At 33.2% G+C, this 26,790-nt stretch overlaps 1 protein-coding gene and 1 pseudogene across 1 annotated transcript; both read right to left on the bottom strand.

Annotated features, from left to right (window-relative positions):
- Positions 1 to 15,574: 15,574 nt before the first annotated feature.
- LOC120072097 lies at positions 15,575 to 16,463 on the bottom strand (annotated as a pseudogene).
- A 244-nt stretch (positions 16,464 to 16,707) lies between these two features.
- Positions 16,708 to 17,304, bottom strand: LOC120070550. The gene is made up of 2 exons (XM_039022342.1): positions 17,144 to 17,304; positions 16,708 to 17,075 (listed from the first exon to the last, which is right to left on the bottom strand). Exons 1-2 carry the CDS (start codon positions 17,254 to 17,256, stop codon positions 16,823 to 16,825), a joined length of 366 nt encoding a protein of 121 aa, XP_038878270.1. The 5' UTR covers positions 17,257 to 17,304; the 3' UTR covers positions 16,708 to 16,822.
- Positions 17,305 to 26,790: the final 9,486 nt, after the last annotated feature.

Raw genomic sequence — 26,790 nt, 5'->3', positions numbered from 1 at the left:
TAATAGGTCTATTTATGGGCTGAAACAGACGTTTAGGAGAATTTTGCTGACACTGGTCCCATGATACCCTATTTGGGACTTATTATTTTGATAGTATACGCTTGCGCACTACATCAAGTTTTTGGCGCCGTTGCCGGGGACTGGCACGAAAAATTTTCCCCAAACTTAATATTACTAAGATCGAGTTGATCTTAATTTGGGTGTTTTTGTTGTTTTATTTTTTTTTATAGTAGTTGGAGAATTCTTATATGTAAAGAAGTTCTAGAGAAATTCTATGCATGAACACAACATGGGCTAATACCTTTTATGTCAGCCAACGTCCATCGAATGGCCAGCTTGTATTTCTGCAAGACTTCTACCAATTGTATGTCTTGGTCATATGCCAGATTCTTTAATGATTACAGGTAAGGTCTCAGCTTCTCCCAAATAGGCGTATTTCATATCGTCTGGAAGCTTCTTCAGCTCCACTTTAGGTGCCTGCAAAATAGAAGGAATCACCTTGTTAGAAGACTTACTATCAAAATAAGAAGACATACTTATCGGTTCTGTCATGGACAAAGTGGAAAGCTCTCCAAGTGAAATCAAATCATCTAAATCATCCTCATCATCATCATAGACGTCCCTTACTACCTCCTCAAGATAGTAAAACACATCAATTTGGCACAAAAACTGTACATGCCAAACGGTGGAAGATCTCATAGCATAAAAAATATTAAACTTAACTATCTCACCATCGAACTCAACAGACAAAGTACCCTCATCCACATCAATCTTAGTCTTGGCAGTCTTCATGAAAGGCCAACCAAGTCAGATTGATGCAGATGAAATAGATGTGGTCTCTTCCATCATAAGAATATAAAAATCAGTAAGGAAAATAAAATCATTAACATGAATTAGGACATCCTCTATGACTCCTAAAGGGTGAACAAAATACCTATCAGCTAATTGAATCACAACTTCAGTTTCAGTCAGGTCTTTTAATTTTAATTCTTGGTATACTGAATATGGCACAACATTTATGGATGCATCAAAATTTAGCATGGCTTACCACATCGAGAAAACATACATAGATCCTTTTATTTTTCAAGAAACTTTTTGTGAAGGATTGCAAACACAGACTGGCTTACCACCATTCTCTTCTTTTCTTTTGCTTGCCTCTTCCTCGTGTAAATCTCCTTAAGAAACTTGGCGTATTTTGGAATTTGCTTAACGACATCGAGGAGAGGAATATTTATCTCCACCTTTTTAAACATCTCCAGAAGCTTATTATCCTTGTCTACCATAGGCTCTTTTGGCCTTGCGAGCCTAGAAGGAAAAGGTGCTTTAGGCACGTAAGCATTTAATAGAGGAAAAGGGGTGAGAGGATACTCCATTTTGCTTTTATGGTGGTGTGACTATATAATTTGAAGAAGTGGTTCTTGGATCTTTCAACTCTAGCTCTTTTATTGACTTAGTAGGTAGATCCAACTCCTTGCAACTCCTTAGCATTATTGCACTTACATTTTCCCTACGATTTGAATATGGTTGAGATGGGAGTTTTCCATATTGTCTCTTCAATTTACTCATCGAAGTGGTGGCTAGCTGATAGACTTGAGTCCCCAAAGCATCAATGGAATTCTTTGTATCATGCTGAAATTTAAAAGAGTGGTCAGCAAGACTTTTGACAATATATTCCAAGGACATACCTGAGTTGGACGGAGCTCCATGATTAGGCTTAGCTTGCTCATTATGTCCACCCCATTTGACGTTTGGGTGATCCCACCACCCAGGATTGTTTGTTGGATTGAATGGGTCCCGTCGTCTATTTTGCCCACTTAAATTGTAGCCTCCAATAAGATTTACCTTCGGTATTACTCCTTGTAGAGCATTGGGGTAAATGTCAACTGGCAAATAATATTAGGCTGTCCATGCTCTATTTTCACCATCTATTTATAAACATAAACAAGGTCAAATATTTCTTTTCTAATTTCACTTACCTCATTGGCCGACTTTACACTAACTGCAGCTCTAGTGCCAAACAGCTGAGAATTTGCAGCCATGGTAGCTATTAGTTTCATTGCCTCAATTGGGGTTTTATTAACAAGGCTCTTCCTGCCGCTGCATCTATGCTACTCTTGTCAATCTGCATCAACCCCTCATAAAAATACTGGATCAACAACTGGTCTAAGATCTGGTAGTAGGGAAACATCGCACAGGTCTTTTTTAGTCATTCCCAATACTCGTGAAGGGTCTCCTTATTGAACTGCATAATACTGTAGGTTTTCTTCCTAATGCTGGCAGCTCGGGATGCTGGAAAGATCTTTTCGAAGAACTCCTTTTTGGTCTCATCCCATCACACACACATAGAATTCCTTCAAGGCTTGTGTCATTCTTCACGCTGTAGACTAGAAAGTGTAGTAAGTAAGTGAATTAACCCAGATTTAAGCTCGAAGTTACCTATCATTTCAAGATAGGCAATGCATATGGGTTGCTTAGTGAAGTCTGGTGCTACGAGCTCCCTAAGAGTCTTTTCACGTTCAGTCATTACTAGTAAACTTTCAGGAACGCTTTCTTCTCTGGATGTGTCTTCAACACAAATATTTCTATCAAGCGTAGCTTGCTATCTCCTCTCTCTCTTGATTTTCTGCTCCTCCTTGGAAATTTTTACAAAATACAACTATCTAAAACCTCTGAGAATGTGGGTCATGCACCAAAACATAAAATTGATTAGCAAGGAAAGCACTACAAGCCTAAAAAATCAAGAAATGCGTTGCCTCCACAACAATGATGCCAATTTGGTAAGCCACCGGATTCATTGTGGCCCATGAACCTGTGCTATACAAATGATATTTATATGCACTAGACAAACTATTTCAACCAACTAGTAGTACAAGCGGCATGTCTGAGGTCGAATCACAGAGAGCCGAATTGGATTCCTCAAAAATTGAAACTGGTAAAAAGTAACCAGAGAGGCTTTATGAAAATAGCGAATTAAAATTGCACGAAAAATCAAATTGCCCAATGTGAAAAAATGTGTAAAAATATCAATTGAATAAAATACTTAGCTTGGGTAGTTCTAGTTTATTTTATTCTTTTTCTATTCTATCATAAACTATTCAAAAGATATGCGAGAAATTCAAATTGCAACTTATCCTACTCGTTTAGAATCCTAACCGGTAGTCCATAAAATCAAGTTAATTAAAGGAAAAGCGAGAATCCTCAATTAATCAATCAATCAATAGGCATTAAGATATGAGGCAAAGCTAAGCCAAACAATTGATTTCTATCATTTAACCAATTGTTTGAGTGGGAATTATCTAAGTTAGAAAATAATGCTTATTAATTGAAATCCTAAATTAACTTCACAAACTTACTTAACTTTTGCTCTTCTAGGTTATGACTACCTAACGATTACAAATTAGGGCCAATCAAAGCAATCAATTATACGTGCATAGCTAATTGATCAGATTATCCCATACAAGACAATTAAATAATAAACTACAGATAAATTCTCATAAAATTCATAAAAGTCTCACATAATCAACATAGTCTCAAGAACGAGTTGGAAGGAAAGTAAACAACGAAACCCAAACTATGTTTTAACCCTTTAGCCATAAATCATCTTCTAATTAAATACAATGCTAAAAGGGATAGAAGATTTAGAATTCTGGTCAAAAGAGAGGCAGAAAGCCGAGTAGAAACAGAGTGACGGCCAACTATTCAAATGTGTCTAACCTAGGTTCGGACTAATGGGTTACTTATAGAATCTTTGGCAGCATCGCAACTATTCAAATACAATGCTTTCGCACGGTGCTCCAAGTGGTAGCATTGCAACGTTACCCTGTTCCTCGATCTTCTGCTTCAAGTCGTAGCATTTCAACACTACATGTAGTGTCACAATGCTACCATGTTCTTCATGGAATGGGTGGCTACTGTCTTATAGCATTGTGACGCTCTGGTTGGGTAGAAAATTTCAATTCTTGGCCTTCTTTCTTTATTTGTTCAATTTGGCTTCTATCTTGGCCATCTTAACGCCTTTTTTTCCTGAACACTTCATTCCAATGCTTTTATACTCGAGTCCTACAAAAAAATTGATTTAAACATATTAAGTAGCTTAACAATTCCGAATTAAGTAGAGGAAAATAGTAGATTTCCGATGTTATCAAAGCTCCAGAAAATTGTGAAAAATTAGAATAGAATCTTGGTAAAAAAAAATGATAAAGAAAATGTGGTGAATCCTAAAAGACCTCCCAAAGACGGTACAATGAATTTTCTCAATTATGTTTATAAAGGTGATGTAGAGTTAATTGATAAGGAGAAACTAGACATTTACTGGGTATTGCAATTCTGCTAATATTTTTTTGTGAATGTCAGTGTGGGTGAAAATTGGTGATCTCAGGTTCTTCAGTCCATGGAATAGTGAAGCCCCCTTGGAATCCTATTTGACTTGGACACCCTGTCTAGCTAAAGACGTTAAACTGAGCGCTTCTTAGGAGGCTACTCAAGTGTTTCTAGTTTTTATTTCCTTGGCATATTTGGTTATTTTTTTTAAGATATAGAGCTATTTCATGTTGTTTTCTTATGAGCCCTAGGATTGTGATAATGTCTAGGTACTTTCAAATTACTAGTCTGCCATTTAGATTCGTGGATTCCTGTTCTTGCCCAGGTTTGTATCACTCATCTATGGGGTGGTTTGCTTTATTTTTCATGCATTGGGGACAATGCATCATTTTTATTTTTCATGCATTGCAACACTGTTGTAATTCTTCTTAAAGAGCAGTAGCGCCATCTGATGAAAGGAAGAAGAGTTTAAAGAGGAGTATAAAGAAGAGCGCTGAGAGAGTTTGACTTAAGGCAAAGAGCACTCATCTGCAACGTGACTCCAAGTAGGAGATCAACTTGGAATTCGTTGGCAAAGATCAAGAAGATCATAATTGAGATCCAGTTACGGTGAATGAGATCGTTTTTTTAGTTCTTTAATTCATTCTTTCTCAATGATGAATTTTCTTTGTTTAAAGATTATTATTAGTGGAATCATGTGTAGTTAAACTTTTAAATCTAGGGTGTTGTTGGATCTTTTAGTTTCTTGAATGAATTCTTGATATTGTGGTTGATTAATTCTTGATTAGGTTTCTAACTATCTATTCTTAATTCTTTTGGTTAACTGGCCATTAATCAATTGATCTACGGCCAATTCTTCTACTTGAGAAAGAAATTAATTTGCTGGACATGGTTTTTTAGATTGTTATTCAAGATTGCATGAAAATGATTCAAGAATAAAAAGGGGTGTAATTGAAGGTTTTTAATACAATACTAGTTTAAGCAATGGGAAGAAATTCAAACTTGATAAACTAAAGTTGGAATGGACTGAACATGAAAAATGATTTCCCGAATTCAGAACTTCTAGCCTTAACCAATCTTTATTAGTCAATTGCATGTCAATTTTCATTTGTACACCCTTAATGAAACAGCACCCTGGAATCAAACTCTTCTTGATTGTCTCTTTCTTTTTATCAGTTGCACTTTAATTTCATTCATAAATCAATTTTCTAGTTCCTAACTAAAATCAATAAAGAACTATAATAGCTAAGCTTAGGAAAAATTATTCATGCGAGTCTTTGAGGACAATACCTGATTTTAATTGGGATTTTATTACTTCGATACGTACGCTTGCGTCCACCATCAGTGGCATTGGATGCATTACCTCAAGGAGTTGGCCTTGGTGCATCTTGAACACAAGGAAAATTATATTGGATGCATAGAGGACTATACTTGGATGCATACTTGAGAAATAAAGAGGATTAGTATGCTTGGATACTTAGGAAAAATAAACAAAGGAGAAACCATGCATTGGAAAGGAGACAACAATCAAGAAAGGAGGAAAGAAGGAAGGTTTTGTGCATGGTGTGGAAACTATACATCCTAAAGTAGAGCATGGAGGTCAATCGGAAGTTCAAGCCACGTAGGTGGGGATTTGAAGTAATAGAGGCAAAAGGAGAAGAATAGTTGGATAAAAGTATAGAAGGATGTGTCGAACTCTGGGTTGAAGAAACATTAGAAGTTGGCACTTTGGAGCATGAGTTGGTGCATGCGATTAAGGTGGCTACTTTGAGGTGAGAATGCTTTAGGACTTGACACTTGGATAAAATTTTAGTAGGAGATGTCAAACAAAGAGGTGAGGTGAGGATGACAAGGATTGCTTGGAAAAGCCTATAAATACCAAGAGGAGAAGCCCATTTCATACATTCATTTTCTAAATCTCTCAAAGAAAAGTAGAGAGAGGAGTGTGAGATGAAGAACTTAGGTTGTTTAGGTGAAAAGGATGATGTTGACCGTTACCAACATTGTTCATCAACAAGCTAGGCATCCAACTGAGGTCAGGGAAAATAAACTTAGGGCCAAGATGTTATTCTATGATTATTTTTAGCCCTAATTTTGGATTCTATGTTAAACTTGGATAAATTCAGGACGAATTGAAGTTTGGAAAAAATTGGGGATCCAAGAAGAAACTAGAAAGCTAGAGAAGGCTTTGAGAAAGAAGAATCCTCGTCGGTGAATTGTGAATGGTTTATTTTCAAATATTTTGGTTGATATTATATACATATTTGGTATTATATTTATATGTATGGTTTGGATTGCTGGCATGATTGCATGTTTTCTACTAGTTGGAAACCCTGAATTTAAACAAGTATGTTTTATCTATGATTTTAACGGAAAAGGGTTTTCATCAAAATACCTTTTCTATCTATACATGATTTCTTGATAATTATGATTTGGATTGGAATCTCCAGATTTTGTTTGGAAACTTTCATTTGGAGTGGTTTTGATTGAAATGATTTCAAACCACTAAATTGTAAAAATATTTTTCATACTATGTACCCTGAAAGAAGGATTCTTGATACTCAAGGACAAACAGAAGGTATACGGGAAATCCAAGACTTCCAGTACTGAAGGACAAGAGAAGGTATCCGAAAAATCCATAACTTCTACGTGCTTGTACGAAAATTATTGATGTTGATTGTAATGGATTCATTCTACTTCAGCTAAGGTTTTCAATGTTGAGTGATTGAGCTTACTCTACCTTAACTAAGGTTCTGGGTACAAGATTTGGTTTGGTTTTCTGAAATTGGATGTGGTTCATGTGGATTTTATTCATGGATATATTTGAAGAAATTTATGATCATGTCATACTACTGTTTATTATGTTTCATTGGTTGATGCTCATGTTTTGGAATTTATTTGGATATTCCACTATTCTTCTATTGGTTTACATTGAAAATAGTTTTATAAAAGGTTTTCAAAAAGAAAAACCTATGTTCATACAAAAACACCACTCACTGGGCTTCCCAACTCATACTTTTCAAATGGTTTGTCATCCCCTCTCCCAAGTAGCAAAAGTAGAGAGTTTCAGGTGCCACGCAAGGTTAAGGTATCCCACACTATAGGAATGATTTGCTATCTAGTTTCATTTCAGGATCTGGTTCTAAGAAGGTGTCGCACCCCACCCCAGATTCACTATTGAACTTAGAACGAGATGTGATTACAATAGACCCCGAGTGTGCAATGGAATCTATTGTCAAAACTTATGTTAACTTAAACTTAACTTATTGTATACTTCATTGAACTTAACTTTTATCTAACAACATTTAACAAAATCTTAACCTGGTGGTAGATAATTGATGGCTAACTCTACTTTAAACTCAAGAGCAACTTGGTGGAAAAAATAAAAGGAAAGAATGAGCTTGCCCAATGAGTCATGAAATTTTATAGAAAAATAATTCGAACAAATTATAATCATGTTAAATAGACTTCAAGCTCTATAAATCAAGTAAAATATGAGCAACTCAAAAACTTGCCAGACTTATTATGTTGAGAAAACCATATGCATTTAATTGTAAGCATAATATGATCTTGTAAAAAAAAAAAAAAAAATCACTAAACCTATACTCCAACTTACTTTCATATTGAGGTAAAGTGATATCTGATAGAGTAAACTAACATTCAACAGAAGAAATCATAATCAATAAGCACTCTGATTACTCATAATTTGAGTTTAATAACATGCATTAAAACAACTTTCAAAAGAGGGTTTCATAAACATATTATCTTTGATGAAAACCCTTCAAATTCTAGCTGAATTCCACAAATTTGTCCTTCACTCTTTAAGTAAACCACCAAGAGGATTTTCTCTACTATCCTCAGCCTTGGATTGTGTGGTGGAAACATTGAATTGAGGACAATTGGGTTGAGAAGGAAGAGGGTTTGGAGAGGAAAAATACAACAGAGTTTCAATGGACTTTCAGCTTGCATCCTTTCAAATTGAAGTCAAAATCTTCAATTTACTGTGGAGGACCATGCACTTCAGGATGTAAAGTTGATGCCACTACAATTTCCATTGAAATGTAAGTGGCTTGAGGTGGATTAGTGAGTGGTGGATTTTCCCAATTTTTAATCTATAATCCAATTTTTTTAATAAAATTTGATTAAATAAAACTTAACGAAAATTGACTTTTCAAATTTCAATTTTTAAATGAAGTTTATAATTTTGAATTTTCAAAAAATATAAAATTTTAATTAATCAAATTGCCAATTTTGAATACAAATTTCAAAATTGATTTTCATTAAATTAGATAATTAATTCAGGGTTTTTTTAAAATATAAAAAAATAAACTAAAATATCGAAAAATATGGAAAAATTTTAGAACTATCAATGATAAACGCTATAGACACTGATAGACTCAGTGTCTATCAGTGATATTGATAGACACTAATCAACGTTTATCATTGATAATTCGAAAAAATTGTTATATCTTGTAAATATTTTCAACAGTTTTACCATTTGAAATAATTTTTCATTAATTAAACTAATTAATTAATTTTATTTAATATAAAATATAAAATATTATATTTACCTCATCAAATATTTAAATCATTATTTAAATATTTTTCAACTCTCCAATTTTGTTTATTTTCAACAAAATTAAACATTTTAATTATATCAAATACAATTAATTAAAGACTCTAATTGAATTTGAACACTTCAAATTCAAAACCCGAATTTTGAATTTGAATATTTTATAAATCTGCTCAATTCACTAATCTGAGATATAATTAACGAGCTAGTAAAGGGATCTTATGGATCTACAGATCATGAGCTCCAACGATTTGAGATTAATTGGCTAGACTCTTTAGACAAAATTAAGCAATATCCGTTAACTACCGAGATACACCACTATAACTCGATATTTGCACTCTCTTCACTGTAGATATATTTAAGTTCACTTTAACCATAATCAGAAAGTCAATCCTTCACAGGTTGTTCGTATTTACAACGAGGTCAAAATTACCGTTTTACACCTATAAATACATGTTTGCTCCTTAAGCTCCCACTGATCCTCATTGAATAATTTGGTTTACAGTCCAACTAATAAAACATGACTCTCTTGGTCATGAAAGGTTGGGGCCCCATTCTTCAAGACCAGGAATCAGTATTTAACCATAATTAGTAAGTCGAACTTCACAGATTGTTTGTATTTACAGCTAGGTCAAATTATCGTTTTACCCTTGTAAATACATCTTTCTCCTTAAGTCACCATTGATCCTCTGTTGAATAATTGGTTTATAGTCCAACTAATAAATCTTGTCCCTCTCTACCAAGAGAGGGCAATACCCCTTTATTTAAGACCATGAACCAGTACTTAAGAGAACAACCTATCTACTAACCCTAAATTAGGTAGAAGTAAATTTCTTCTTGCAGGACTATGTCCCCAACCATCTATCCGGTTTTATCCCCAAAATGGGAGGCTTATTAAGCAGCGTTGTTGAATTACTCTCACCTATGCAGATCAAAGGATAATCTCGAATAAGCAGGAGTCCATAGTTAACTCAGGATTAAGATCGAGTTACCGTTTGTCATCGAATTGAAATAGTCAGTTTTAACAGTAAATGGTCATTATAAAGAAAAATGACTATTTTGAGGTCCGCTCTTATGCAAATGTCTTTTACATAGAATGTCCCCACTTGCATGTCTCCACATGAACGATTTCGGGATCACATCGTTTGTATCAATATACAAAATGAGCCGCATCCATAGTGTCCTCAGGATGAGATACCCAATTTCATCTATATACTTGTAGACCATTTTGACTATATACTAAAATTTGATCCACTTTTGTCTCTACATAAAGTTAAAGTATTCATATTATAGTCATGAATTCGTTAATTAGATTGTATAACAGAATGAAATTTCATTAATACATTTGTTGAATAAATTCTTCGACAATACTTTTATTGATAAATAGAATATGTTTCTAAAATTTACGAACTTAAAGACATTCCAACACCACTCACACATCAACATATAGCTTATAGTAAAAATACTTGAAAATATCCACTCACATAATTATGGACCTTTGCATGGTAAGCAATCCCAACTTCGGTCGAACATGGAGTTCCAATAACCATTGGTATTAGGTTATGAGAATATTATCAATTTTCCTTTAACAATTAATTTCAAACCTTTTCCCATCAATTATAACTCCAAAATTGCACATTCACACACTACCTATTTCCCTTGCACTTTTGTACTTTCCCCTCGTCCCTCTTAAATAACAATATCATTTTACTTCTACCCATGATGTGACCGTTCATTCATTTCCATCCTTTTTCTTCCTTTATCTCTCTTTTTTTAACAAAATATTATTTCTCACTCACAATACACACATTTGCTCTCTCTCTCTTTCCACTTTATGAATTCTTCTTCTCCCTGGTATCCTATATTTTTCTTTTCTTTTTTATTTACAAACCCATACTTTCTTTGTTTTCACAAGTAAGAAAAGAATCTATCGATTATAAGTTTAGTCTCAATTTGTTATTCTTTTTCCTCTAAACCCCTTTCTTTCCACTTAATCCTACCAATCCTTAGCATTGACGCCGATTGAACACCATCCATGGATGCTAGAGCAAAAAGAAGTGAAACAATTGGATTTTAATGGAAAATGGGATAACCCCACTTTTTCCATTCAATCATACCTCATGCTACTAAATTAATTGAAAAATGAAGTGGCTCTTTCTTGTTTAATCTGATATGCATGTTTAACTTCTATATATTGAGATTTAAATATCAGATTAAGGGATTCATGATTCAGAAATCAAAAATCACAAAGAGGAAGTTTTTCCTCTTGTTCAACTTTAAAAAACCCACACTCAATTCCTCTCAATTTTAATTCTACCCACTCAATTTAAAGTCTGAGATTAGTAGAAAAGATTCTTGTACTAGTCTACTGCATAGATTGTTAAAGAGATCTGTGGACAATTCAAGTAATTTGGAGGAAGCATCAAACGTATTCATCAGAAACCCTAATATATTTAAAATCATGAATATGCATGCTTTTTGGCTAAAATTGATGTAATTAGAGTGCTTAGATCCTTAATTGCTTCCGAGTGTTGAATGTCAACTCCATCATTTTCTAAATAAAAATGGTTGTTATTAGTTTTTTCTCTTAATTTGATAGACTTACTTTTTTAGATTTATAAGTAATTGTCCATTGAGTTGTATATAGTGGTTAGTTATAGAAGAATTTCCAAGCATTTAAGGAGTTTGTTATTGTTTATGTTTCCATTGAGTTGTTATAATTTCTATTAGTAGGCGAGGAAAGATTTGTAGTTAATTAGTTTTGGACATTCTTTATTAGGTAAAAACTCTATTTAGATCCTTGTAGACTTAATTAATGTGCTATAAAATAGTATATTCTTGAGAAACTCTTTTTGTAGTTCAAGATTGGCTAGTTCAGTGTTTAAATTAATTTGTAAGATTATGGTTAAGGTAAGAACTGTTGGATTATATCAGCAAGCAGCGGAAGCAACAAGGATCAATAAGCACTTTAATTCATTAATTTTGGCAGAAACTAAAGCATGCTATTGTAGAAATAAATAGGTTTCAAGTCATACCTTGTAGAAATCTTGAAATCTCAATTTTCAGCTGCAAATCTCTCCAAATCTTGTTGTAAACCACCTGAAGATCTTCCCCATTATTGTTTTGGTGCTCTAGATTGAGTTGTGGAACTCAAAATAATCTTGAATTAAGGGAATTTGGAGAGTAACTAACAGCAACAACCCAATTGAAGAACACCTTCTTCACCACGAATTTTTCAGCAAAATTTCTACATGTTGCATGTCTCAAATTCACTCCCATCTTCTCAATATATTGCAGACAATAATGTAAAGAAAATGACTGCATGAGATGCAACTCATGCTTAGAGTAATTGAAGCCTAAAGATGGTGGGTTATGGGTGAGCTATTATGAAGGTGGATGGAAAATACTGAATTTTCATTTGTGCCTTTTCCCATCTTTTTCAACTTTTACAAAATTGATTTCAAAAATCAATTTGTTTTCTTATAAAATTGATTTCAAAAATCAATTTGTTTTCTAATAAAATTAATAAATAATTATTTAAATAATTTAAATAATTCTAATTAATTTAATATCAAATATTAAATTAATTTTACACAAGCACACCTTTATATATTTAAATCATATTTAAATATTAATTCTCCGATTTCGTTTAATGCTTAAAAATTAAACGTGTAATCATATCTCATATAAATTACTAATTTCTTTAATTCTAATTTGAACATTTCAAATTAACTTATCACGCTACTCTAAAGTTAATCCATTACGAGGTAGTAGGAGAACCTTACAAACCTATAGTCATGGGCTCCAACGATTCGAGATTAATTGGCTAAACTCATTAGACCGAATTAACCCTCATTCGTTAACTAATGGGTCACTCCATAAAGCCCATAGTTAGACTCCCCTACTGTAGATATATTATGTCAACTCGATATAACCATGATTAGTAAGTTAACCCTTCACAGGTCGTTCGTAATAACGGCTAGGTCAAATCTCTGTTTTACCCCTGAAATTATCTCTTATTCCTCAAGCCTCACTGATCCTCTTATGAACAATTGATATGTCATCCAGTCACCAAACTAAGTCTCTTTTGAGTGGAGTCCCTTATTCAAGACCCAAAATCAGCACTTAAGGGAACAACCTCTCTACTATCACTAAACAGCGGGTAGGAGTGAATTTCTTCTTGCATCCTATGTCCCCAACTATTTATCTGGTCTTACCCCTGAAATGGGAGGTTATTGAGCCGGTGCTATTGAACCAACCTTCACATATGAAAATCTAAGGATAATCCCAAATAAATAGGAGTTCATAGTTAGCTCGGGATTAAGGTTAAGTTACCTAAGTCATCGCTTTGAAATAGTCATTCTAAAATAGTAAATAGTGTTATAAAGTAAGAGTGACTAATTTCGTGGTCCGATCTTGTACAAAACTCATTTGCATAGGACGCCCCCACTTCTCATGTCATAACATGTACGAATTAAGATCGCTTCGTTTGTAGCACTTTACAACTCTTTGTAAAAACTACAGAGTAGGTCGCATCTAATAGTGTTACCAGAATAAGGCACCTAACCTTATTCATACACTATAGATCATATTGACTATTTACTCGAACCTGATCCACTTTTATGTCTCCACATAAAGTTCAAGTACTCATGTAATAGTCAAGGGATTTTTAGGTTTATTGGATTTCTAATAAGCAAAACATCTATTCAATAGCAACTTATTGAATTTTCAGAATAAGTTCTATTGTTTACAAACCACGAGTTTTAGGACATAAAATCCAACAAAAACATCTCCCTTCAAAATTATTGTAGTTTAATTAAGAATATTGGACTAAGTTCTCTAAATTATATTGGAAGAGAGGTTTGTGTTGGAGTTGTGACTAATTTTAATTGCTTTATAATTTTTCGCAGCACTTGAAGCTTCTATTTAAAGCTTTAGATTCGTTTCGGACATGTTCAGATACTTTTCAGCTAGGTCCCAAATCATTTTTTCTATGTTTTCCAAGTGAATTTGTTGTTAAGTTGTTTATGGTTTCCATTGAGTTGTATGTGTATATAAGTCTTTTGGTTTATGTTATATATTTTGCAAAATTCTAGTTTATTGTGTTTCCTATTGAGTTTAGGAGAATGTTGAGTTTATGTTGAATCGTTTATGTGTTCCTTTGTATTTATGTTTATGCATTTTATAAAATGAATTTGGGATTTATTAGTCTTTCGTCTTAGTTTAAAAATATTCAAGACAAAAGTAAGAAGATGCTTGAGTTCAAGTTGGGTGTGGTGATGTCGACGACTTCATTAGAAAAAAAGCTAGGTGGTGAAACTGATAAGTATTTAAGCTAAAAAAGACAATTATTTAGGCTCAACAAGTAATTTTAAGACTTTAGAGTCTTGTACCTATTACAGTTACTAATTTGTTGATCTTTATAAGTTGACTATAGCTTAAGGAGGGGGACGAATAACTATATTACTTTTGTGAAGTAAAAGAGTAAATTGTTATGTTTGTTGAAAGTTGTGTATACAAATATCTTATTAATTTTATTATATTCATATAAATATCTGTTAGTCAACCTTTTTTGATGTCGGCCAGTACCCCTATAATGTTGGTTTTCGACTTACATTATAGCTCAGCTTTGTACTGGTGATAATAGGTATATATATTAAATTGAATATTATTTTTTTAATTAATCGAATACTTTTACCGACACTGACATATGTGTCAAAAGATACTTACAATGATCATTGATCCAAATTTAGCAACAATCTTATATGTTGTTAAAACTTAATTTTTAGAGACGATTTTTCAACGTCACTGTATATCAAAAATAGCGACAAAACATCTGTTGCTAAAATTACACTTTTAGTAATGCGTTAGTGTTAGTAAGCGTCACGTTTTAGCGGCATGCAATGAGTATGTCCTTGAAACTTTCGATTACGCGGCTATCGCAACATTCACAACGATGCGCCTCTACGCATTGCTAATACTTTTAGCGGCATTTTTTTTTTTTTGTTTTTAGAAATGTGTTTTACTCGTCGCTGAAAGCTGTTTTTCTTGTAGTGTCTAAAAAATGGTCGCACGGTTACTAGACACTCAAGAGAGGTTAAAATTACCTTAAATAGTCCTTAATGATTCCATATGACCAATTGAACTCAATTTAAGCCCTAATTTTTCACATTTTGCACCCTAAGCACATTTCTTTAAAATAACAAAAATAGTCCAAAAATCACTTTGAAATCTAAATTTATTCATTTTAGAGTAAAAATATCAAGGTGGGCTTAGAAAATGCTCACCAACACCCAAAATGGCTAAGGCAAGGCCAATCGGGAATGAAAATGGGTGTGAGCGTGTTGGGGTGCGCAGGAGGCGGTGAACATGGCACAAGGCACGCCCGTGCACTGAAGCTGGTGGGCGTGAGATGCACGCACTGGGTAGGTTATGTGCGGCTGATAGGCTCATGGCCTAGGCAACGCTGAGCGGCAGGGTGGGTGTGTGTGGGGGTGGTTGGGCTGCTGTCTTCAGTCAGTGTTTTCCCTACTTCAAATCGATTTTTCAAAGCTTCAAAACACAATTTCCAATCCAATAAACCTCAACTAACTTTTATGGAAATCGAGAGAGACCTTTTAACTAGCTTACCAAAAATTTTGGATACCTAAAAATCCTCCCCAAATTCCCTTGAAAAATCCTTCAAAACAGAAAGCTCTTGTTTATAATGAGTTCATCATACTTTCGAATGATATTCAAAGCATTTTTCATAATTTTCTGATGTCCATCTAAATCAAATGACTTCAAACAAGGCATGAAATCTGATATAGAAAATGCATGAACATGCCTAAGAATGGTCAGCAACGCTTGATTACGTTCTTCTTCTTCAAAAGTTGGCCCCCCATCTTCCCTTCCTTTGCCATAGTATCTTCTATTGAATAGCATTTGTCTAATAATGTTACCGCAATAATGTTGTGTTATGCTTCTAAGATTAATCACTGCACCTCCTATCTTATTGTTGGTTTGGGTGAAAATATAGCGTAAAAGAGTATCAGCTTCGATGGTTCTTTGGCCAAGCATTTAATGGAGAGTTGATGGATTGAGTATTTCTGATGTGAGGATTCTTCTCATCTTCTTCCATTGGTCTCCCAATGGTGACAATACTGTGGAGACATATCCACGAGTTAAGATATCAACAACGTTGGAAGTAGAAGAACGTGATGCAAAGACAGAATCATAAGTCTTAAGAAATTCAAGAGGAGTTCTGGAGAAGTGACAGGGATTATGTAAGTATTTTCGAGGCGTATGGAAGCAATTTCAGTATTGAATTTCTTCATTACTGAATGAATCCATTGGTGTGTTGGGGATTTGTTGGTTAACATTGTTGGGAGGCAACCAACGAGAGGCCACGGCTTTGGGCCAGGTGGGAGAGGTTGTCGCTAGACTGAGTATTTTCTTCTACAGTTATAAATTGGGAAAACAAGATAGAAGTGAAAGCCATAAATACAAACACAATGAAAGTTTTAGACGTTATGGCTATTGGAGAGTTTTGGTGTGCCAATTAAGTAATGAATAAAAAAGCAATTACCATGGCTTTCTCTCACTCCGTCAATGTGCAATAGATGAATGCTATGTAGCTACCTTTCACTTTGGAAGGTCCAACTTCTTGTTCTTATACTCTGAAGGCCCAACTTCACTTTGGAAGAAATGATTTGGAGTTCACAAAAGAGCTCAAAAATGGGAAAAATACAAGTTCAACTTCTTGTTCTTATACTCTTCACTGTTCGCCAAGTAACAAATTCCCAAAACTCTCACAATAGTGTTGCAATCACAAGAAAAGAATCATTGTCACACCTTAACTTTTCACTTCCCGTTTCAATTGCCATTTTAAAAAATTAAACTGCCTTCCTTATCGATCATAGTAAATTAGATAAAAAATTGTGAAGAACTTCACACAACCCACAAGCTTGAACGGATTTGATCCGGAGCTCGAAGATTGGAATAGATCTGAGTTGAGACTGGAAGATCTGGCACATGCACAACGTCGGCGAGTGTCGGACCTATGAAATAGAGCTGAATCACCACATTGATGACTGGATCAGAAGACCTATGAGTAGATCGGGCAAATAGACGACTGGATCTGAAAACCTCACGACCAAATCTGCAGATCTGACACTGATGACGAGCTAAATGGCGAACAAACCTACACGATGAGTTGAATGGGATCAGACCTACACAAGATGACGAGCTAATCGACACCGGAGATCTGACCTGCACAAGTTGCACGAGCGAACAGAGGTTTGACTTGCACGAGTTGCACCTCCACGAGCTAATGACGACGTTCCTGCACGAGCAATGATGAACAATGGCTGAGAGGTCTGCATGGTGAATGACGATGACGAACGGTGATGATGGTCAAAGGCAAGTGGTTTGGAGGAGAGAAATGAGAAAGGAGAGAGAAAAAAGATAGATAAATGAAAGAGAGGATATTTTTTGCTAAAGAAAAAAATGGGCATCTACAATGTCGGTTTAGCCTAATTAAAAAATATCTTTAATGTCGATTTCAAACCTACATTAAAGATCCGCTTTATTTTAAAAAAAATCCAACATTATACATTTGTTTTTAGTTTTTTCAATCGACATTAAAACCCAAGTTTCTTGTAATGTGTAGAGAATCTTGAACACATTAATCATTTTCGTCTATTGGGGACACTTGTCTTAGTTTATTGTTTTTTTGCATATTTTTTTTATCTTTTATATTATTGTTTATTTTTAGATTTTTTTCATCTTTTATAGATTTTTGTTTCAGATATTTTTTTAAAAAATTTTATGTCTTAATTTGAGAGTTTTTTTTTTTTTAAAAAAAAAATATATTGCAAGTATTGAAACTTATTATAAATATATATAAAATTTCAAAACTTGTTAGGAAAATAATATTGTAGTTTTAGAGTAACTATCTCTTGAAAAGACAACAACATTTTACAGTGCGATTTTGTTGAATAAACAAACATTATAATTTGGTATCTTAGGGAATATTAATTTTTTTTTTTTCCCCAATGATGAAAGAAAGAAATTTGTTGATTTATTCTATTTTAAGTAAGTATAGTTACTACCACATAATGGTAGTGGGGCAAATTTGTGCAATTCGGGAGACTAAGAGGACCTCCTTTCATAATTTGATAAGGAGGTGCACACCTAATAGGTTATGATATAGCTATCTCCAATCTTTAGTAAAAAAGATTACTGTTGTCCAAACACAAAAAAAAATTCAAAGAAAAAAGATTCATGTACATGCATCAACATAAGGAAAATAAAACATAATATATTCACATATTAACACAGTTACTTAATACTTATTGAAATTAGGTATATCTAACATAGATGTCACAAGTTATACATAATGTTATAGCAAGATAGATGTTAGAGATTTGGAATTGGCTATATATTTGTTTAAGATTGTTTGAGTTTGTTTCTTGGACTGTTTGAGTGATATCTCAGAAGTTGTTTCAGATAATGTCTCTCAAGTTACGATATTGAATGTGAATTGTTTCCTTCTTCTATTGTGCTTATATAAAAGCAAGGTTTTAGGCTTGCCGGGGTTGGCACTTGTGGAATGAGATTGGAGCATAATCGTGTTTCAGAATCTTTCACCAAAACTCTCTGTAATTCTAGTAGTTGTGAATAGGGGTAAGAATCGATTGATCAGAGTTAACCAAACCGCCATCAAACCAACTATACTTAGTTAAGTAAATGTTCAAACCAACCTCGACCGTCGAAGAGTAAAAGTCGGTCAGACGGTCGGTTTGATCGTTTTATCCTTTAAAAAAGATTTTCAAACTTTCCGATTTGTAATTTTCCCAAATCGACACCGACTAACCGACTTCGGTTCAGTCAAGCGGCTTATTTTTTCGGTCTATCATGCCCATCCAAAGTTGTGAATCAAGAAGTGAGAAAGTTATTTTGTGGCATGTTGCATATGTTGGGTTATATGTCCTAAAACTTGTAGTTTGTAAACAGTTAACATATATGAAGTTTATTTAGACAAATATTGTTAAATTAAAATGAATTAATTGTTTAATAACTCTAAATCCAATAAACTACGAACCCTTGGCTATTGTCAGGAATACTTGGACTTCATATGGAGACATAAACTAGATCAAGTTCGAGTAAAATAGCCTAAACAATCTATAGTACTTGGTTTACGTCGAGTACCTATTTTTGGAGATACTATTGAATATGGCCCGCTTTGTGATTGTTACAAATGTTATAAAGTGTCATAAATGATGTGATCAGTTCATTCATGTAGAGACATGTGAGCGGAGGTGTTCTACACGATGAGATTGTGTAAGACTCACCACGAAATAGTCACTGTTACATATTAACACCATTTACTGTTAACACTGATTAATTTCACTTCTTGATGACCTAGATAACTTGATCTGAATCCTAAGTTGTCTATGAACTCCTGTTTATTTGGGATTGTCCCTTGATCTATATAGGTGAGGGTAAGCTCAGCAACACTGCTCAATATGCCTCCCATTTCAAGGATAAAGACTGAGTAGATAGCTGGGGACATAGAATTTGCAAGATGGAACTCACTCCTACCCATTTTAGTTATTAGAAAGATTGTTCCCTTAAGGGTTGATCCTGGGTTATGAATAAGGGGCCTCATCCTCTCGCTTGCTTAAGAGGGAATGGATTTAGTGATTAAGATCCTAAATCAATTGTCATTAGAGGAACAATGGTACTTAAGGAGGAGAGATGTAACGCGGGGGTAAAACGGTAATTGACTTAGCTATCGATGACAGTTATATCAAATAGATACAAAATATATCTATAGTGAGAGGAGTGCAACTACATGTATAGTGGACAGTCATGTTAGTTAAGGAATGTTGATTAACTAGGTTAAAGAGTTGGATTGGTCAATCTTGGATCATTGGAGCCCAGGATTTGTAGGTCATGTTATTAAGGAATGTTCAAATTTATTCTTTATGGAAAATTGTATTTTATAAGATATAATTTATAATTAAATAATTAATTTTTTAGAAGAGTATATTTTATATTAAATAAAATACTAGCATGAAAGTGTTTTAAAAATTGATGAACATGATTAATCAAAATTAGATGTCAAAGTCAATTTAATATGTGATATTAAATTATTTATTTTTATTTTTTTTATTTAGTTAAAATTGTTTTAATTAAATAATTTCTAAAATATGAAAAATGTATTTCATATTTTTTTCAAATAGAATTGATTTATTATAAAAAAATTTAATAAAAAATTAGTTAGTAGAAAAATCCAATTGTTAGATTTTCCCACTAACTAAGTGGATTATGAAGTGGCTCATGCTAAGCTTGACACCTATAATTTATGCTAATAGAGTTTGAGGTGGAGGCCATGCAAGAAGAGTTTTTGCATGTGTTTTGGTTTATAAAGAGTTTTGTTTTTCCAAATGAAAAGGCTAATGCTTCCTTGATTTTTGATCATTTTATCTTCCACAAAATCTCTTTTACTCTCCAAACTAATTTAGTGAAATTTCCTATCTTTTCACTAAAAATAGGTCCCACAACCATGTTCTTCAACCAGAGAATAGTGAGGATTTACCGTTGGTGGTGCCGATTGCTCACAGAGACGAAGATTCTTGTGGAAACTACCAAGGTTATATTTATAACCCACTTTGCCTGCTTAATCCTAGTTCTTTAATGTAATTAGAGCATGTTTTATCAATTGCTTCTGCTATGCATGCTTCTTTTATTCCATTAGCATCATAGTTTTTGAGTTATTCAAAGCAATCGTTAGAAGAGTTCTTGTTCTTATTGGGATCCTAAGACATCATTGGTTGAGAAGGAACTGAATAAACCCGTCCGTCCACAACTCCAGTGAAACCCGATCCAATTTAATCTAGATAGGAACAACATAAAAAACAGAGGTTTCAGGGACAATACCTGGAGACCACTGACGAAGTAAGATGGGTTTGCCACCCAAGTGCCATGGACCATTATCCATCATCCAATCACGCGATTCCGATTTAAGGATTTTGAAAATAATCAGACCATAAACACTTAGAAATAAAAGTATTAAATATCATAAATTTAAAATATTTAAACACTTACAAAAATAGACGTTAATTTGAAAATAAAAGTATAAATCTCATAAAAAGTTTATACTATAAAGTCATAAAAACATTAAAGAAACAAAATTCAAACCTATTATATGAATATATGAAACTAATCTTAAACAATTAGAAACAAATGTAATATTCCACTTAAAATATTTAAAATTATTAAACACACGTGCATGCACGTGGTGAAATATTAGTTCATTGAAAAACTCCATAAATTAAAAGTTGTAAGATTTATGATCAACTTGTTAAGAGCATATTTAGAGTCGGTCGGAGTGGGAGTTGTTAACTCCCTCAATCAAATATGTTCTACATGTTATTTTAATCTTTTCCTTTAGATAAAGGATGATTTGACATTATATACCAATTGGATGAACCTTAAATAATGAAATATATTTCACTCCAATTGGATGAACCTTATTTATTTATAATACATATTTATAAAGTTAAATAAAAAGTTACTCAACTTTCATATTTGTGTCATAACTATTTTGGTTATCGATAACTAAGAAGTATTTAATAGATTCTTGAATTTTTAATCGGTATTTATTAAAGATCCATTTGGATTGACTTGAAAAAAAAAATATGTTTCAAAAAATTCATTTTTATTTAAACATTTTATTGGTACCAATTTATTAAAAATACAATTGAAGAGTTATTTTGACTAATTGTCAAACACTTCAATTTCTTCAGAAATGATTTGTTTTTCAAATTAAACACTTGAAAATGTATTCTAAACACACCTAAGTCTCCGAAATCTTTAGAAGGTGTTTAATAGTCTTTACACTTTAAATTTGATGTCCAATAGATCATTCAATTCATTGTCTAATAGGTCCTTCGACTATTAGAGAATTCATGAAACTATTAGAAATAAAAATTAAACTTTATTCTCCTACCTATTATACATAAAATTAAAAAAGCTTGAAGTCCTTTTGGATGCACGAACTTAAAAATTTGGGGATTAAAGTTGTAATTTAAGCATTTATAAATTGAAGTTTTTGTCTCTCTAATTTTTTGAACTTTCAAAATATTAAATTTTAGGTTTAAAATTATTAGTTACATAAGATTAGAAACATAATTCCTCAAAATTTATTAATTTTCATTTTTACGGCTACATCTCTGGCTAAACTTACGTTGTGTCGGTGAAAAATAGATACCATATGTAACATGTGTATTATATCACTATCCATATGTAACATCTGTTTATTTGTTAATAAGCATTTGAAGGTGAGAATTTGTCCATAATATTTTTACCTACTTCCCTCTTTCTGTCTCTTCTTTATTTTAACTTTATTCCTTTAATGTCAATTATTGGTTTACATTAATAATTGGAATAGATGAGATTTATGGGAAAATGTTAAATCAAAATGTAGTTCTTGAATTATCTTCAAAAAAATGTAGTTCTTGAAGTTTATAAAATGTGTCAAGTAGTGTAATAATTTTTTTTTGAATTCGAATAAGTCCTTAAATTTTAAATTTAATTCTATTAATTTTATTTTAAAGGTTTCAAAAGGAGTGAAAACCAATGATGAGGTTCAGTATTGTTATCATCAACCTGCAGTTAGAGCACCAAATGTGACTTTCTGGAACAAAATGTTTCAGCAAACTTCCTCTCAATAAAAGAAAAGAAAAACAATCAAAATAAAAGATTTCCTAGCAGCTAAACATGGTATATGAACTGAGTTCAACTACAAAAATACATTTATATTGATTGAAGTTTGTCTGTGGTAGACTTTTATCATTTGTAGAGTTAAAAGGACAACTACGTATTATGTATCATACATATAAGATTACCAATTATAGTAATTTATTGACCACATGTTTTGTGATTGAAGTCTATGAATAATAGATAAAAATAAGTCTCATCGTTAATAGACTTCAATCACAATACACAAGTAATTAGCTAGTCTCTTCGCGCTTACGGTTATGACGTGTCGTATCTTCATTTTCAGATAAGTTGAGGTCTTCGGTCAAGCTTCCTTTTCAAGTAACATGGTGCCCAGTATTATTGTCTAGCTATCAACTTCATGATTTGAGGGACGTTTTCATGACGAGTCAAGGAACGGTTCCTCCTCAGAGTCAGAGGGCAACTAAAGTGGTTAGGAGTTTGATGAGGCTCATTACCTTCCCTCCGACTACCAAGTTGATGTCGAATTAGGAAGGAGTCCTTAGACTACAAGATCAAGCTAGCAACTCTACTCTTGCCTCAACCCCAGCTCGGAAGTGACCTCTCTTAGAACGTGAAGTCTCCTTCTTCATTGTGGGTCACTGAAGGAAAGAAGGTTGTTGAGGCCTTCAATCAATTAAATAACATTTATAATTACTGATCATGAACTTCAACTATTAGGTACTTTTAGTAGCAAGACCAAGACAAACTACGTGGAGTCTAAAATATAATCTCTCTCAGGTAAATTTGTCTTTGGAAAGTAGTAAAGAGAAGAATTTTGACTGGAGAGCAAAAGTGTGGAAAGTAAGATAGATTATATTGAGAGAGAGAGAGGGTGATCGCACGAGAATACCTTCACCGATTAAGAGATCGTTGGGCTATTTATAGAATAATTCATCGATTTATCATATGAATGGGGTTATTGGGTTATCTAATTAACAAGCCTAATCGATTGATTCAGTCGTGCTAGTTAAACTCCATTAATAGCAAATTGACACATACGTCAATTTCTAAATTAGTTAACTAAATTGGTGTCATGCAATGTATACTACTTAGTTAATCACATTAAGCCCTTTGATTGATTAGGATATTAAATTAAACCGGCTTACTCTAACCTAACAACTTTGTATATTCCCTAGGTTTCATTATGTTTTGTTACAAGTGACCTTGGTAATGCCAGAAATAAAACCATAACTACAACTCAACTTATTTCTTACGCAAATTAAGCATGCTTTTGTGACAAAACCTAGTGTATATAGCATATATGAACAATCTATGCTTTGATATGACTAATTTGTCACATTAATTGAACATAAGTTGCACATGGATTCCATCAAATATTAGAAAACAAGAACAATTAGAAAAATCCATAAAATTCATCAAAATCTCATAAACCCATAAATAAACACCCAAAAATCTCAAAATCTATGTCTAGGACCTCAACTAGTCTAACAGGTCATTAAAACTTGATACTCGATGTCATTATCTTTATTACAAAAAAAAAAAAAATCAAGAGAAATCTCATGGGTTTTGGCCAATAATACCCAAAACGAAGCTTAGAGCTCCCAAAATTGACATCTAACACTCCTTTTTAACCCTAAAATGAGAAAGAATACATATATATGCTCTATTGACGACGTTCTGACATCTATGTGAGGCCCCATTTCAAAGTTTTTTTTTTTTTTTTTTGCAGCACTATCGTGCAAATTTAGAAAATGTAGCACACCGCCGAGTTATTACATGTTACTGCCTTCTACCTTTTGTGCCGATGCAGGACTCCCGAGGGCATTTTGGTCATTTGATCTTCTTTGAAGCCTCAATGGCTCAAATAGGCTCCTAAGAACTCCAAATTAACCTTAAGCAAAGCACAACGCACCGAATTGCAAGTAATACTCGAGTGTTCCTACAAATATAGACATTGAAACTCGTTAGTCATTCTAAACGAGCTAGATTACAGGCACTAAAATAGCTCAATTAGGGAGTCATCAATGTTGGGGTTGATGTCCTAAATCTTGTAGGGTACTATAGTCTGTAAACTGTGTATGAACAAACTTATATGTGATTAATAATATTTGATATTTTATTCACTTTGTCTATGAAATATGTGATATTTTAGTTGTATTAACCACAAACCAATAAACTAACATCCAAGATTATCGTTGTAACTTAAACACGTATGTAGAGACATACAAGTGGATCCTGTTTAAGTGATAACCTAAATGGTCTGTAGTAAATGGATAAGGTTGGGTATCTTATCCTAGTGGTACTACGAGTATGGCCCACTTTGCAGGTGTTACAAATGTTGTAAAGTGCTATAGATGAACCAATCTTGATCATTCATGTATTAGACATGCGAGTAGGGATATTCTATATAAAGGAGTTTGTATAAGACCGAACCATGAAATGTTTAGTCTCATTATATAATGCCGTTCATCATAGAGATTTTCATTTCACTAGGATGACCACATGTAACATGACCTTAATCGTGAGTGAGTTGTGAACTCCTGCCTATGACGGTGGTCCTTTGATTTGTATGGGTTAGAGTGGCCAGATTGCCGACTCAACAAGCCTACCATTTTGGGGACTCATCTAATTGGGGGGCTGAGAACTCAACTACACAAGATGGAATTCACTCCTTCCCCGAAGTAGGGGTAAGTAGATAAATTGCTCCCTTAAAGAGTTGATTCTGGGTCTTGAATAGTGTGACACCACACCCTCTCCTGGTTCGAGAGAGATTTAGTCATAGTAGGACTATGATCTATTGTTCGTTAGAGGGATCAGTGGTACATAAGGATTAGATGTAACTATAGGGGCAAAACGGTAATTTGGCCCAGCTGTACTTACGAGCAATTTATGAAAGGTCATCGTATTGTTGATTGGTTATATCCAATGGACATTGAAATATATCTGTAGTAAAAAAGGTGAAGTTGTCGGTCTTTAATGGAGTGCCCGACCGTTAACAGATGGTGGATAATTTAATTAAAGAGTTTAATTAATTATTCACGCACCGTTGGAGTTTCAAGCTACAGGTCTATTAGGTCTCCTTGGTAGCTCAAAAGGATTTAGTTGAAAATCAGTTTTTGGGTTAATTTGAATTGTTCAAATTAATAAGAGGGAATTTAATTGTATATGACATAATTAAATTGATTAAATTATATATTATATAATTAACATAATGTATTTGATACATTATTATTTAATTCGAGGAATAAATATTTGAATGTGATTCAAATAGTTGTTAATGTAATATAAAATGCCATAAAATAGAGAAAAGGAACTATAGTTTATATTGTATATGATATAATATTAAAACTATAGGTTATAAATATAATACGATAAGTTGGTTATCATATTTATTTATATTATTAATTGGTTTGAATAATTATATTAAATGCAATAAAATAGGAAAAGAAACTATAGTTTATATTGTATATGATACAATATTAAAACTATATGTTATAAATATAATATGATAAGTTGGTTATCGTATTTATTTATATTATTAATTAGTTTGAATAATTAATCTCTTTTTCTCTCTAACCACCTTAGTAGGAAATTAATTCATTTTTAGGGCAAAGTGGAATAAATAATATATGATTTTGATTATTCCAAAAAACTAATGTACACGAATAGTGAGAGTTTACACGATAAACATTTAGAGGCTATACGATAGCTCTTTGGTCTACACGATTGAAGAATTCTCTATGCGATAGTGTTGTTCTTCTTCAATCCTTTTCCTCCTCCAAACTCAAAAACTCCCTCCTAATCAAAATAGCCAGAGCCCACCACTCCTGGGTTCTCACCCTGAGAATACCGAGGATATTAAGTGATAGTGTCTTCCCCTTTGGTTCAAGTTTTTGTTGCTGTTCAAGGAGTTCGTGACAGTTCAAGGGATTTACACTAAGAACTATTCTTTAAAGGTATTATCACTTGAACTCTTGTTTCTTGTTTAAAAGCATGTTGTAATTTTTATTAAGATGCATAATCTGTATATTTGCTGTAAATGTTTGTTTTCAATCAACATGGAATTTGGATATTCCGCTTTTGCTCATGGATCTTGTAAATCGAGTTCCTTCAATTGGTATCAAAGCCAGGTTGTAATTCTGATTCCAAATTTCATTTTCTGTATT

The sequence above is a fragment of the Benincasa hispida genome, chromosome 2, assembly GCF_009727055.1.
Source record: "Benincasa hispida cultivar B227 chromosome 2, ASM972705v1, whole genome shotgun sequence".
NCBI classification, from domain to species: Eukaryota; Viridiplantae; Streptophyta; class Magnoliopsida; order Cucurbitales; family Cucurbitaceae; genus Benincasa; species Benincasa hispida.
The sequence above is the reverse complement of the archived record's forward strand: the minus strand, read 5'-3'. Positions and strand labels throughout refer to the sequence as shown.